At 55.0% G+C, this 11913-nt stretch overlaps 1 protein-coding gene across 6 annotated transcripts in view; it reads right to left on the bottom strand.

Moving 5' to 3' along the window:
- Positions 1–1682: 1682 nt before the first annotated feature.
- ABCC8 (ATP binding cassette subfamily C member 8) overlaps positions 1683–11913 on the bottom strand; it is a 77214-nt gene continuing 66983 nt past the window's right edge. For all 6 annotated transcript variants that reach the window (XM_060606145.2, XM_060606147.2, XM_060606150.2 and 3 more), the window contains 11 exons: positions 11528–11620; positions 7231–7333; positions 6542–6655; positions 6087–6207; positions 5802–5932; positions 4755–4833; positions 4435–4543; positions 3907–4010; positions 2999–3132; positions 2454–2516; positions 1683–1920 (listed from right to left, as the gene is read on the bottom strand). In XM_060606145.2, coding sequence (XP_060462128.1) covers positions 1783–1920; positions 2454–2516; positions 2999–3132; positions 3907–4010; positions 4435–4543; positions 4755–4833; positions 5802–5932; positions 6087–6207; positions 6542–6655; positions 7231–7333; positions 11528–11620 — 1189 coding nt within the window. In that variant the 3' untranslated portion in view covers positions 1683–1782. The remainder of the gene's footprint in view (positions 1921–2453; positions 2517–2998; positions 3133–3906; positions 4011–4434; positions 4544–4754; positions 4834–5801; positions 5933–6086; positions 6208–6541; positions 6656–7230; positions 7334–11527; positions 11621–11913) is intronic.

Below are 11913 nucleotides of genomic sequence, written 5' to 3'. Positions count from 1 at the left end.
GACGCCCTTGCAACCAAGAGGGACACAGGCCCAAGACTCTTGGGTCTACACCCAGAGCCTGGTATAGACAGTACTGAAGGCAACATATGAATGATAATACTATGATATGTAAACGAGGACCTGCCATTTCTTGACTGAGGGCAGGTATGTACTCCTGTTTTTTTTTTTTTTTTTTAATTTTTTAACATTTATTTTTGTTTTGTTTTTTTTTTTTTAATTTTTTTTCAACGTTTTTTATTTATTTTTGGGACAGAGAGAGACATAGCATGAATGGGGATGGGGCAGAGAGAGAGGGAGACACAGAATCGGAAACAGGCTCCAGTCTCCAAGCCATCAGCCCAGAGCCTGACGCGGGGCTCGAACTCACGGACCGCGAGATCGTGACCTAGCTGAAGTCGGACGCTTAACCGACTGCGCCACCCAGGCGCCCCTAACATTTATTTTTGAGACAGAGAGAGACAGAGCATGAACAGGGGAGGGTCAGAGCGAGGGAGACACAGAATCTGAAACAGGCTCCAGGCTCTGAGCTGTCTGCACAGAGCCTGTCGCGGGGCTCAAACTCACAGACCGCGAGATCATGACCCGAGCCGAAGTCAGCCGCCCAACCGACTGAACCACCCAGGCGCCCCTGTACTCCTGTTTCATGATGCTGATAGAAGCAAAGGATATCTGTTGTTTTGGTCTCCCCAGTGTCTGGGCCTCAGCAACTCTGGCCAACACCTGGCCGACTTGTGGTATATGCACTGTGATTCCCTCTGAAGGACCACCCTTCTCCCATTCTGAATGCCTCTATATGGGGGACACAGATGGAGTCATGTGATCCAAGCATAGCCAGTCAGTGTATCCTAGCCCTCTGGCCACAGTGTTTGGGTGGAGGTGGGGGTATGACCTAAGTTGGTCCATTGAGATTTGCTCCCAAGATTTTTGCTGGAACGATTGGGAAAAAGCATTTCTCTTTCAGAGGGATAGGGTCTATGCTGGAGGAGCTAGTGGCCATTTGTCATCAGGGAGGGAGAGGAAGATGGAACCCAGAAATGGAGACATATTCCTGATGTCAAACACGTGGATCCAGCCATGCTTGAAGGAAGTACACTTCCTGGCCTTCTCCGTCATTTAGGGCAATACATTCCAGTTTTTGTTTAAGCCACTTTGAGTTGGATTCCTGTCATCTGTATTGCAAATAGTACCAATTCAGGGTACCCCACAATTTTAATCCAAGAAATAAAGTGAGAAAGAAGGGGACCACTTAGTCTGATGAGATAATCACAAAAATGCTATAACTGTTGTTATGGACTGAATTGTGTCCCACCCCCTAAATCCATTTGTTAATGCCCTAAATTCATATGTTGAAGCCCCCCAGTGTGACAGTATTTGGATATAGGACCTGTGCAGAGGTAACTAAGTCCTCAGGAGAAAGCAAACTTATGACACCTTGATCTTGGACTTCCAGGCTCCAGAACTGTCAGAAAAAACTCTGCTGTTTAAGTCTCCTAGTCTGCTATTTTGTTATGGCAACCTGAGCAGACTAATACAACCTTCTTTTCACAGATAAGGAAATACACTTTTGCCGACACTAACACAGCTTCAGGTCTGCCTGATGCCAGGCAGGCTGGCTCCACTGGACCCCAGGCTGGTCCAGACTCCTGGTTCCTGCCCATCAGACTCAAGGCCTCCGGTAGGAAATAACCAATCTCTTTATTTACAAGTGATTGTACAGTGAGAAAGCCCAGGCAGGAGGCAGGGGCAGGGCGGGGTATGGGCCAGCACTTGGGCTCCAGCAGGTCACTTGTCTGCACGGACAAACGAGGCGAAGACGCTGTCCTTCCGGCTGAGCAGCTTCTCTGGCTCGTCGAACTCAAGGATGGCGCCACGTTTCAGGACAATCACCAAGTCTGCGCTCAGGATGGTGTGCACACGGTGCTGGGTGGGGCAGGAGGGGGCCGGTCAGGGTGGGGGGGGACAAAGAAGGGGCAGCTGGGGGTATCCCTCCTGCAGTTTGGAGGAGGAGGCCTGTGGATGGAATGTCCCATCTCTGTGGCCACTGCCTTTTCCTGGGGTGGCTGTGACTCCAAGCCCTCTGTCCACTAATGATACCCCCCTTCCCTTACCAAATCTCAGCTCTGCCCTCACCTCTAGGCTTCAAGACTCAGGACTGCCCCACACCCCAACCTCCACTTCCTATGGAGCAGTAACCCTAGCCTAGCTCACGGGGCCTTGGAACCTGGAGAAAGAGAGAGGATCTGAAGAAGTGCAGGTGCAAATCCTCCCACACTCCACATCCTACAATGCGGTTTCCCCACAAGCCCTCCAGACTCTTTGCTCTGTATTACTCCAGGGTCCTCTCTTGATGACCAGGCCCGGGTGTGAGCCCAGTGGCTGTCCTCTGATGGCAGCCTCAAGAGTCCAGTCTTCTCTCTGGGTGCTTCCCAAAACCCCAACAAGGGGCCCCTTACCGCGATGGTGACCACAGTGCGGTCTGCGAAGGCCGTCATCACCACCTTCTGGAGGATGTTTTCCTGCCAGGTGGGAGCGACAGCTGTTGGCTCATCTGCCTAGTGGATGGGGTCTGGCCTGACTTTGGGGATGTGGGGCCCAGGTTTATGGTCCAGCTCCCATGTGATCCCAGTAGCCCACCACTCCCTCTGTCTGGTCCTTGTCTCCCAAGACCAACCAAGTTCTAGCATTCAGGAGCTGGGCTCAACCTGTTGGGGGCTCAGCTCTGTGCACGTATGTGTGCTGTATGTCTGGCTGTGCTGTGTGGCGGGTGATGAGTGTGAAGTCTCTGTGGGTCTGTGTGCAGCTTGTGTGTACGGACACTATAAACATGTCTTAAGACTGACTAGAATCAGGGTCCCCCAGTCCTTTGCCTTTTCTGCCACAAATGGCCCTTGATGTTAAAGACCACTTGAGCTTCAGGACCACTTCTTGCAAATTTCACCCTAACACCCCATGAAAACTGTCTCCAAGACCCCACCCCATTTATGTGCTCAGGACTGACCGTGGCCATGTCAATGGAAGCCGTGGCTTCGTCCATGATGAAGATGCTGGTCTTTCGCACGAAGGCCCGAGCCAGGCAGAACAGTTGCCTCTGACCCTGACTGAAATTCTCCCCACCTTCAGTGATGATGGCATCTGAAAACAGCCCCGGGTGAGGGGGGAGGAGCAGGGCTGAGTTAATCTCGCATTAGGAGTTTAGTAGATGGCATGGCTTGGGGAATGTTGGAAAATGTATGCCCGGGGCAGATATGCAGGCATATGTCATGAGGACAGGTGTGCCCAGGGTTGCTGTGCCTTATCCAATGACACAGATGCTCTCTGTGTGGATTTTCAAGGAGAAGAGCTCCCTCTGCAGGTTTGCACTGCTGTGGCCCCAGGCAGTTCCAGGAGGGAGCTTGTGCACTGTGTATGTGCCGCATGTGTGTGGGCATTGGTGGAGTGATTCTCTGAAGCCAAGGCTTGGCCAGCCCCCACTGCCCCAGGGGTTGTAGCGAATACACCGAGGCTCTGCTGACATCTGGGGTGGGGGCAGGGTCTTCCCTGCAGCCTTGAAGAGTGACCTGTACCTGTGATTTCCCAGTCTGTCCTCTCCTTCCTTGGGGCAGAACTGGGCAGGCAGGTGGACGGGGCAGGCAGGGCTGAATGCACTGCCATGATATGATGAACTTGCAAGCTGTGTCTCACAGCTGTCCCCCCTCAGCCCTGCGGGAGGAGCTAGCCCCTGAATTGACCAGTTGTGTGGCCTGGGACAACTCACTTGACCTCTCTGAGCTCCCATAAAGTAAAAGGTAAAACTAAATGGTTTCTAAACTAAACTCTGGGCAAACCAAAAACATGGGTGTGAGTTTTGCCTCCTAGCCCATCCAGACGTCCTTGCGTGCCTCCGGCTGCTCCAGCATGAATAGTTACCCAGGCCTCCCGGCAGCGCCTTCACCACCAGCTTCAGCTGGGCTATCTCCAGGGCCTCCCACAGCGTGCTGTCAGAGCACTTCTTCTCCGGGTCCAGGTTAAATCTGGAGGGTGACACAGAAAGTCCCCTTAGGGAAGGGAGCAGGGGGCCTGGCTCCGTCCCTGGGGACTGGCAGAGAGTGAGGCTGGTGAAGGGAACAGGGAGCCAGAACCGATCGCCTCTGGGGCCTGGCTGGCAGGCGGCAGCCAGCTGGTGAGTGGGTGGAGGAAAGTATTCCCAGCCTGATGGTTAGGCTACCCCCACCAGTGCCTGCCTAGGCCTAACGGGGAAAAAGCACGGCACGGGGGTAAAACTGTGAGGGACCAGGTCAGCCCATAGTGCCCAGAGCCTGAGCAGGGCTTCCTGCCCAGGATGCTGGGTACCCAGCCGGGCGCTCCTGGCCTTACCCACCCCCCTCCTCTCTATGCTCCAGATCCAAGGTGCGGGGCCTGGGCCCGGGGTGGGCTTGGTGGAGTGGTGGGGCTCACCGGATGGTGCCACTGAAGAGGACGGGGTCCTGCAGGATGATAGAGAGGCGTGAGCGCAGGGTGTGCAGCGGCAGTTTGGCGATGTCGATGCCGTCGATGATGATACGCCCTGTGTGGGGACAGTGTCTCAGGTGGGGCACCAGGGAGTGAGGGAGTTGGTGGTGCTGGGGGCAGGGTCAGCCTGGGATATGGGTCCCATGGAGGATGCGGGGGTGGGGGGCAGTGATTGCTGGGCCTCCTATGACATCTGACCACACACCAGGACTGAGTTCCCATCTGGCGGCTGTAGGTACACATGGGGTGCCTGTCATACAACTCACCTTCGAACATGTCCACCATGCGGAAGAAGGCAAGAGAGAAGGAGGACTTCCCGCTGCCTGTGCGGCCACAGATCCCAATCTGGAGAGAGGAGCAGGTACACTGTGAGTAGCTGGGGGGTACGCAGGCATTGGAGGTCACAGCATCTCTTTTGTCCTGGCTTTCTGACCAGTTTCTTTTTTGGCCGGGCCCGGGCCAAAGTTTGGGCTTGCTTCCTACAGTCTAGAGGGGTCTAGAGGGGCCTCCCACAGGGACCATTTTCCTGGGCTTGGGCGTAGGTCTTGCTGTGCCTGGTATGCGGCTGCAGGGGAAATGCCGGGGGCGCTCGTACATACTCTGTGTGCACAGGTATGGTAGGGGGGCATGGGGCGTCTGGGTGTGGTATGCAAGGATGTATCTGGGTGCCCCACCTTAAACTACAGTCATCTCTGACCCACTTGCTTCCTGGCCCATGGGTACCCACAGAAATGACAATAAGGGATGAGTACAAAGACAGAGATGGTGACAGAGAAGGATGCGAGAGGCAGGGACAGATGGGAGGAGCCAGAGGCAGGGACAGAGGTACACCTAAAGGTCCTAGATAATGAGACGGACAGTCACAGCCAAAGACAGAGAGGCAGAGACAAAGAGACAGAAGGAGAGGGGCAGCGTCAGAGCAGAGGGGGAGCGAGGAGGGAATCAGAGAGTTGGGTCAGAGGGCCAGGCAGGGGCTCCCTCCCCAGGACAAGTGCAGCCTCCCTCTCTGCCCCTATGACCTGCTCTGAAACTCAGGGGGCAGTGCCCTGGTAGAGCCCCTGGCCATTTGCAGGGGGGCTCTGACAAAAGCCCTTTAAGCCAGGGGAGTCTGGAGTGTCCATCTCCTTAGTGGGTGAGGGCAGCAGAAGGAGAAGGAAGAGGGGGTGGGGGAAAGGTGGCCTGAGCCTTGTCGATGTGAGGAGCCCAGGCTGGAGACTGGGGCGTCTGACTGGGTGTGAGCCCTGGAAGGCCCCGGGGGGCCATGAGGTGACTCTGTGAGGCCCTCCAGCCCTATGTCCTGCCAGCCCACTGACCTTCTGTCCTGGGGAGATGAGGGCGTTGACATGCTTCAGCACTGGCTTCAGGGAGCTGTCATAGCGCACACTCAGGTTCTGGATCTGGATCTTCCCTTGGTCCGGCCAGTTCTTCGGGATCAGCGAGGGTGCTGAGGGCCAGGCCGGGGGTCAGGCAGCACATGGGAGCCGCAGCTGGTATCCAGGAGGGCCAGCCTACCCCAGCCTTGCTTGTGGCCGCCTCAAGCCGGACATGCCCCTCCTCCGGGCCTCTCCCCTGGCATGCCCTCTCCTCTGGCCCCTCACCTAGCAGTCCCTCGTAGCTCTCCGCTTCGGTTTTCAGCAGCCCATGGATGCGTTTCACAGCTCCCAGCTGGATCTCCATGTCTGCTAGGTTCCTCACCATCCAGTTGAGGTAGTTGGAGACCTGTGGGGAGTCAGTGGTCACTCGGCTCAACCCTGGCCACTGGGATGCCTCGTCTTACAGCTGAGGGGCCAAAGGTCCTCAATGCCTTCTGCTGACTGTTCAGGGTGGGCCCTCCCTGGAGGCACCAGAGGGTTGTAATGAATGTGGATCCTTACCCACCACCTGTCTGGGGCTCCAGTCCTGGGTTAGCCCTCCTGCCCACATGGTCCATCCCGCATTGGACTCATGGTAGCTTGGGGTAAGGCCTGAAGGGTGTCTGAGTTGGGGAAGGTGCCTGAGATTCCCCAACTGCTGGTATCTGAGCCCTCCCCTGCCCTAGTCTGCTGCCACTCACCATTAGGGCATAGGTGAGGCCCAGGCCCACCAGGCCAGCAGAGAGGTCCCTGTGCAGGGAGTTGGAGATGGAGGTCACGGCTGCGATGAGGACCACACATGCACCAATGTACTCCTGTGGAGGGAGGGGAGCCGGTCTGGGCCCTCAGGGGTTGAAGCCACAGCCACAGTGTCCCCCCACCCACCTCACTCCTTTCAGGGCAGAGGGTGGCTCACCAGAGACTCTACCCCAGCCCAGCTACACACCTGCACGTCATCAGACACCCAGGAGGCCTGGAAGGCTGGAGCCCCAGGAGACAACGTGTGCACACAGCTTACGCTGCTCCCCCTACCCATCTGCACATGCCTGAACATGCACGCCCCACCAGCTGGCCCACACAGGTCATATGAGCCACTTCAGACACACACTCATCACAGTTCAACACACAACTGTTCTGGCTACTGGCACACACCCCAGGTACACAAGCCCCCAGGCAGTGACGGGGAAGAGGAGGCTCCGGTCAGACACCAGGAGGGCTGCCGGGGCTGGGAGAAGCAGGAGGGCTCGGTGCCCACCCTGTATGCACACACAAGCTGGTATTCCATCCTCTTTTCCTGCCCTCTGGTCCATGTTTGGCCCTTGCTCTGGCTCCACCGTCCTATCAGAAGCCCCTTTCCCGGGGCCCGGGGTGGGAGGGGGGTGGCACTTGCCATGCGGACTTCTAGCCATCTGTTGGCAGCGGTGAGGAAGAGGGAGGCAATGTTGTTGGAGTCTGTGTATTCAAGGAGCTTCTGCTGGAACCTAGCCTCATACCTGGAGGGAGGATGAGGAGGGTCTGAGGGTCCACATGGCCCCCAGGCCTCTCCTCACTTACAGAGAAGCAGCCAGGAGACATGTCATATCTGACCTTATGTATGCCATTCCTCTCTGGACTGCCCTTCCGGCTCCTTGCTACCTCCCCCCTCCTTCGAACTCCTGTTCTCACCCCAAAACCTGTTCTCTCCAGGGCATCCCCTTTACAGTAAAGGGCACCTCTGCCCATCTAGATGTTCAGGCCAGAAATGAAGGAATTGCCTGGATTCACATCCAATCCCTCCACAAGATGTCTTATTTCTACCTCCAAAATCACCCTTGCCTCTGCCTGCCCCTCTCCCTGCTTGTTTCCCCATAGGTCTGCCTGCTGTTTCCCCACAGGCTACTCTGTACACAGCAGCCAGCATCATCTTTGTAAATTATACATTGTGTCCCATCTCTCCCCTGCTTAGAATATCAATGGCTTTGAGGCTAAAGAACCACCTCCTTGCCAGGAGCCTGTTTGAGCTGGCTCCTGCCAACCTAGCATCCTTCCATGCCACAAATTCCCTTGCTCACTGCATTGCAGCCACAGAAATTACAATAAAGTAACTTATTACTTTTCCTTTTTTGGTTTTGTGATAATGCCGAGGTCTTCCCCACCCCAGGGCCTTTGTACATGCTCTTCCCTCTGCCCAGAATGCTTTCTCCTCTGCTCTTCACAAAGCTGACTCCTTTCAGCATTCAGGCTTTACCTTAAGTGGCACCTCCTCTGGGTGGCCTTTCCTGACCTATTGTTCTCCATCTCTGCAGCCTGTTTGTTTCATAATCTTTGCTCATATATTCATTTCTCTAGTCGCTTATCTCCCTCATGAGACTAAACTCCATGAGACTGGAGCCCATGGCTGTTTTGTTCACCCGTGCATCCCCAGCACCTGTCACTGTCAATAAATACTTGTTGAATGAATGCATGGAACCTTCCCTGACCCTCTAAGGTAAATGGGATCTCTCTGTACAAGGAACTCTGGAGGTTTCTTCCCTGCCTTTGCACCCTCATCAATTTCTCCTTGCGTTACTTCAAATAGACCTGCTTCTTCTCTCTGACCAGCCTGGGCTCCTAGTCTCACTCTTCTTGACCGCCCCCTCACACTTGGCTGGCCTGGCCAAGCCCAGAGGAGGGAGCAGAGCATTTGTTTAATGATGAGCCAAGGAAGGAATGGAAGCTGTCTTAGCACTGGTTTCAAGGAAACAACTGAGGAGACTCAGAGGGACTCAAAACAAGTCTTACTGGGCATTTGCTTTTCACTCCTGGAAGGTATTTGTTCAGCTTTGATTATTTCTGGGTAGAGGGGCCGTGCCCGAACTGTGTGTCTGAGGAGAGCAAAGTGAGTCTCTGAGGTGTGAGAGAGCGTGTGATTGCACAGCCACGGGTGGCCGTGTGGGGGTGGGTGATGTGGCTGAGGCAAATGTGCAATCCCACGTCTGAAGGGTGTGACTGAGTGCGCACCAAGGGTGTCTGTGTGTGTGCACGCGCGCGTGTGTGTGTGTGAGACGGGAGGGCCTGAGGGGTGGGTGTGCGTGAGGGTGTGTGGGAGATGCAGCTTGTGGGACAGGTGTGTGGCGGTGTGAGGAATGTGGAAGGAGGTCCAGCTCGGGGCCACGCACACCCACGTTGGCTTCTGAGCATTCTTACTCACTGGCTGGGCGTCAGGACCGAGATTCAGTTTCCTCATGAGTAAAACGGGGACAGTAATGGCTCCTGCCTAGACTGAAACAACGTCTGAGCCCAACACTGAGTCCAGGGCTGGGAACTCTTGAAGCTTTTTTTGGGGAAAAAGCAAGCTTTTTTCTCCTAGAGAAACCAGAAGGTCCAACAGGCCTGGGTTCCAAGCCTGGCACTGGCTCTCAACCATGTGTGTGGCCTCAGGTGGGTTACTCAGCCTCATCTGTTGAACGTGGCTGCTCGTATCCATGTCCTCGGGCTCTGGAGAGGATGAAATGCAATAATCCACACACAGCACTTAGCACAGTGCCTGGCGTGTGCTGAGCGCACAATCAATAAATGCTAGTTAGCTCTCAACAGGGCAGGCTGCTGGGCAAAAGCCAATGAATTGACCACATCCAGGGATGACTACAAAGCCCTTCATTCAAATGTAAAACTCACCCCCTGTGTCAGTGGAGGGTGTGGGGGGCTTCACTGGGCAGTGGTTCCTCTGCCGGAGGGTAGGCTGGGTCTGAAGCTGGTTGCTGGATCCACTCAGATCCTACTGAGGGGGTCTGGCCTCTTGAGGAAAGCCACAATCTATCTGCCCCTGGCCCAGCCCAAAGGCCTCCAGGACACCATGTGTAAGGGGAACGTTGCTAAGACTGAGAAGAGGCCAGGTCCAGGGGTGTTGAGGGCCTTGGAAGTCAAGGGAACTGGGGAGATGCAGGCTAGAGACGGGAAGGGGGCTCAGAGGAGACCTTAGAGTCACGCCAGGTTTCAAGGGGCTTCTTTGTGGAAGACGTCACGGGCTTGTAAAGGGGCACAGGATGTCCAGGAAGCAGAGCCAAGGCCAGGGCAGAGCTCTGCTTTGCTTTCCTTTACTCAGACAAGATCCCACAGATGACCTGTCACTGGCCCCAGATGCCCCAGGGAGTGAGGGGGGGCTGCAGTGCTGTACCCGGGGCCTGGACATGTCTCCTAGGGCTTTGGGGCTTAGAGGGAGGAGATACAAGCCACTCTGATCCTCTTGGCTGGTCCTTGAGCCCTAGGGTTACTCCTGGACACGGGACTTGGTGTTGCATGGTTATTGTCACACCCTGCACAGCTGTGCCATCCTAAAAATAACCTGGAATCGCTCTCCAGGTGAGGCTGAGAGACCAGAGTCCAAGTCTCTGAGTTAGGGGTCTTTGGCCTGTCTGCCTGGAGGAGAGATGCCCTAATACATCAGGCAGAGGCTGGAACAGGGAGCAATAGCCCCCTCCCCTCCCCAGGCAGCCCCAGACACTCCTGTCCAGCCCAACACCATGATTGGGGATGTAGAGGAGGGGCACTGAAGTTTTGGGGGGAATTCCTCCAGCTTGGTGAACTTTTATCTACCCTTTGATGCTAGCTCCAATGACTTCTCCTCTATGAAGCCTTCCATGACTGCCTCCCTTCTCTGTCCCCACAGCCTGTGTTCCCCTTTCTTTCAGAGTACCTGCCACATGGGTTTCTCCTGGCTTGAACTTTGTAAAACAGCCTGTACCGTGTTTAAAAAACCACTGTGAGGGCGCCTGGGTGGCTCAGTTGGTTAAGCATCTGACTCCGGCTTAGGTCACGGTCTTGTGGTTCGTGAGTTCGAGCCCTGCATTGGGATCTGTGCTGGCAGCTCAGAGTCTGGAGCCTGCTTCGGATTCTGAGTCCCCCTCTCTCTACCCCTCCACCACTTGTGCTCTCTCTCTCTCAAAAATAAATAAACATTAAAAAAAAAGCCATTGTGATTTGTGAATACCAACATACTCCTCATGGGTGCCAGGAAATTCTAGGTCATCCAGTATACAGATCTTGATACTTGTGGGCAAGGTAATGGTGGTCAAAACGCATCTAAATTTAATTGTTTATATTGATAATCCTGGATTGTAAATGCCTTCAGGGCAGGGACTCATCTGACTCATCTCTGTCTTTTTAGTGCCTGGCATGGGTTTTAGCTCAGTAAATGTTTATTGAATGCATGAGTAGGTTCAAATCTGGGCTTCATGGGACCTCACACAGAGTGGTTATATAACATCTCTGAACCTCAATATCCTTATCTGGGAAATGGGAATAATCATGCTACCTGCCTTGGATTGCAGTGCAGAATGAATGAGATTGGCATGTAAAGTACTTGGCATAGTGTTTGAGTCACTGAAGGTTCTCAAAAGACAGCCTCAGGGCCGGCCCACATGATGTAAAAATCTTTAATAGCATTGCTATGCGAGGATATGTCCCAGCCTTGTTTCTTTTCATACCCTGCCTTAGTTCACAGAGGCTCTGGACTTGGCTGCAGGGCTGAGATTTTCCTCTCTGGATCATACAGTGGAGCCTACTGGACCTAACCCCTCTGGTGGACGTCATCTGGGCCTTGGGGCCTGAGGAGGGCTTGGGAGACGTGTGTCCTGGGCCTTCCTAGGCCAAGCCCTGAGAACTAAATCGCAGGACCTGCGGCCCTGGCCCCACCCGCACCCACCCCCACCTCGGGGTACATCTGGTACCTGAAGGCCCGGATGGTGGTGAGGCCTTCCACGGTTTCAGCGAAGTGGGACAGCAGGGGGAGCTGGGTGGTGTCATCTAGCTGCTGCAGGTCCCTGTGCAGGGGAGAGGAGCAGAACGGTTAAGAGGGCAGGCTCCCGGCTCAGCCTGGGTCTGAATCCTAGCTCCACCCCCAACCACTGCTTGGGCAAATGGCTTCACCTCTTCAGATCTCAATGTCTCACCTGTAAAGAGGGAGGATAACGGTACCACCCCAGCAAGCTGTTGTGGAAAACGCTTGAACAGCATGCTGGTGCAGCTACTGTCATCCAGGGCATCATCCACCTTGCACGGTCCCTGCCCTGCTGCACAGCCTCACTCTCCATGCGGTGAGGCTGGTCAGGCACTG

The sequence above is a fragment of the Panthera onca genome, chromosome D1, assembly GCF_046562875.1.
Source record: "Panthera onca isolate mPanOnc1 chromosome D1, mPanOnc1 haplotype 2, whole genome shotgun sequence".
NCBI lineage: Eukaryota > Metazoa > Chordata > Mammalia > Carnivora > Felidae > Panthera > Panthera onca.
The sequence above is the reverse complement of the archived record's forward strand: the minus strand, read 5'-3'. Positions and strand labels throughout refer to the sequence as shown.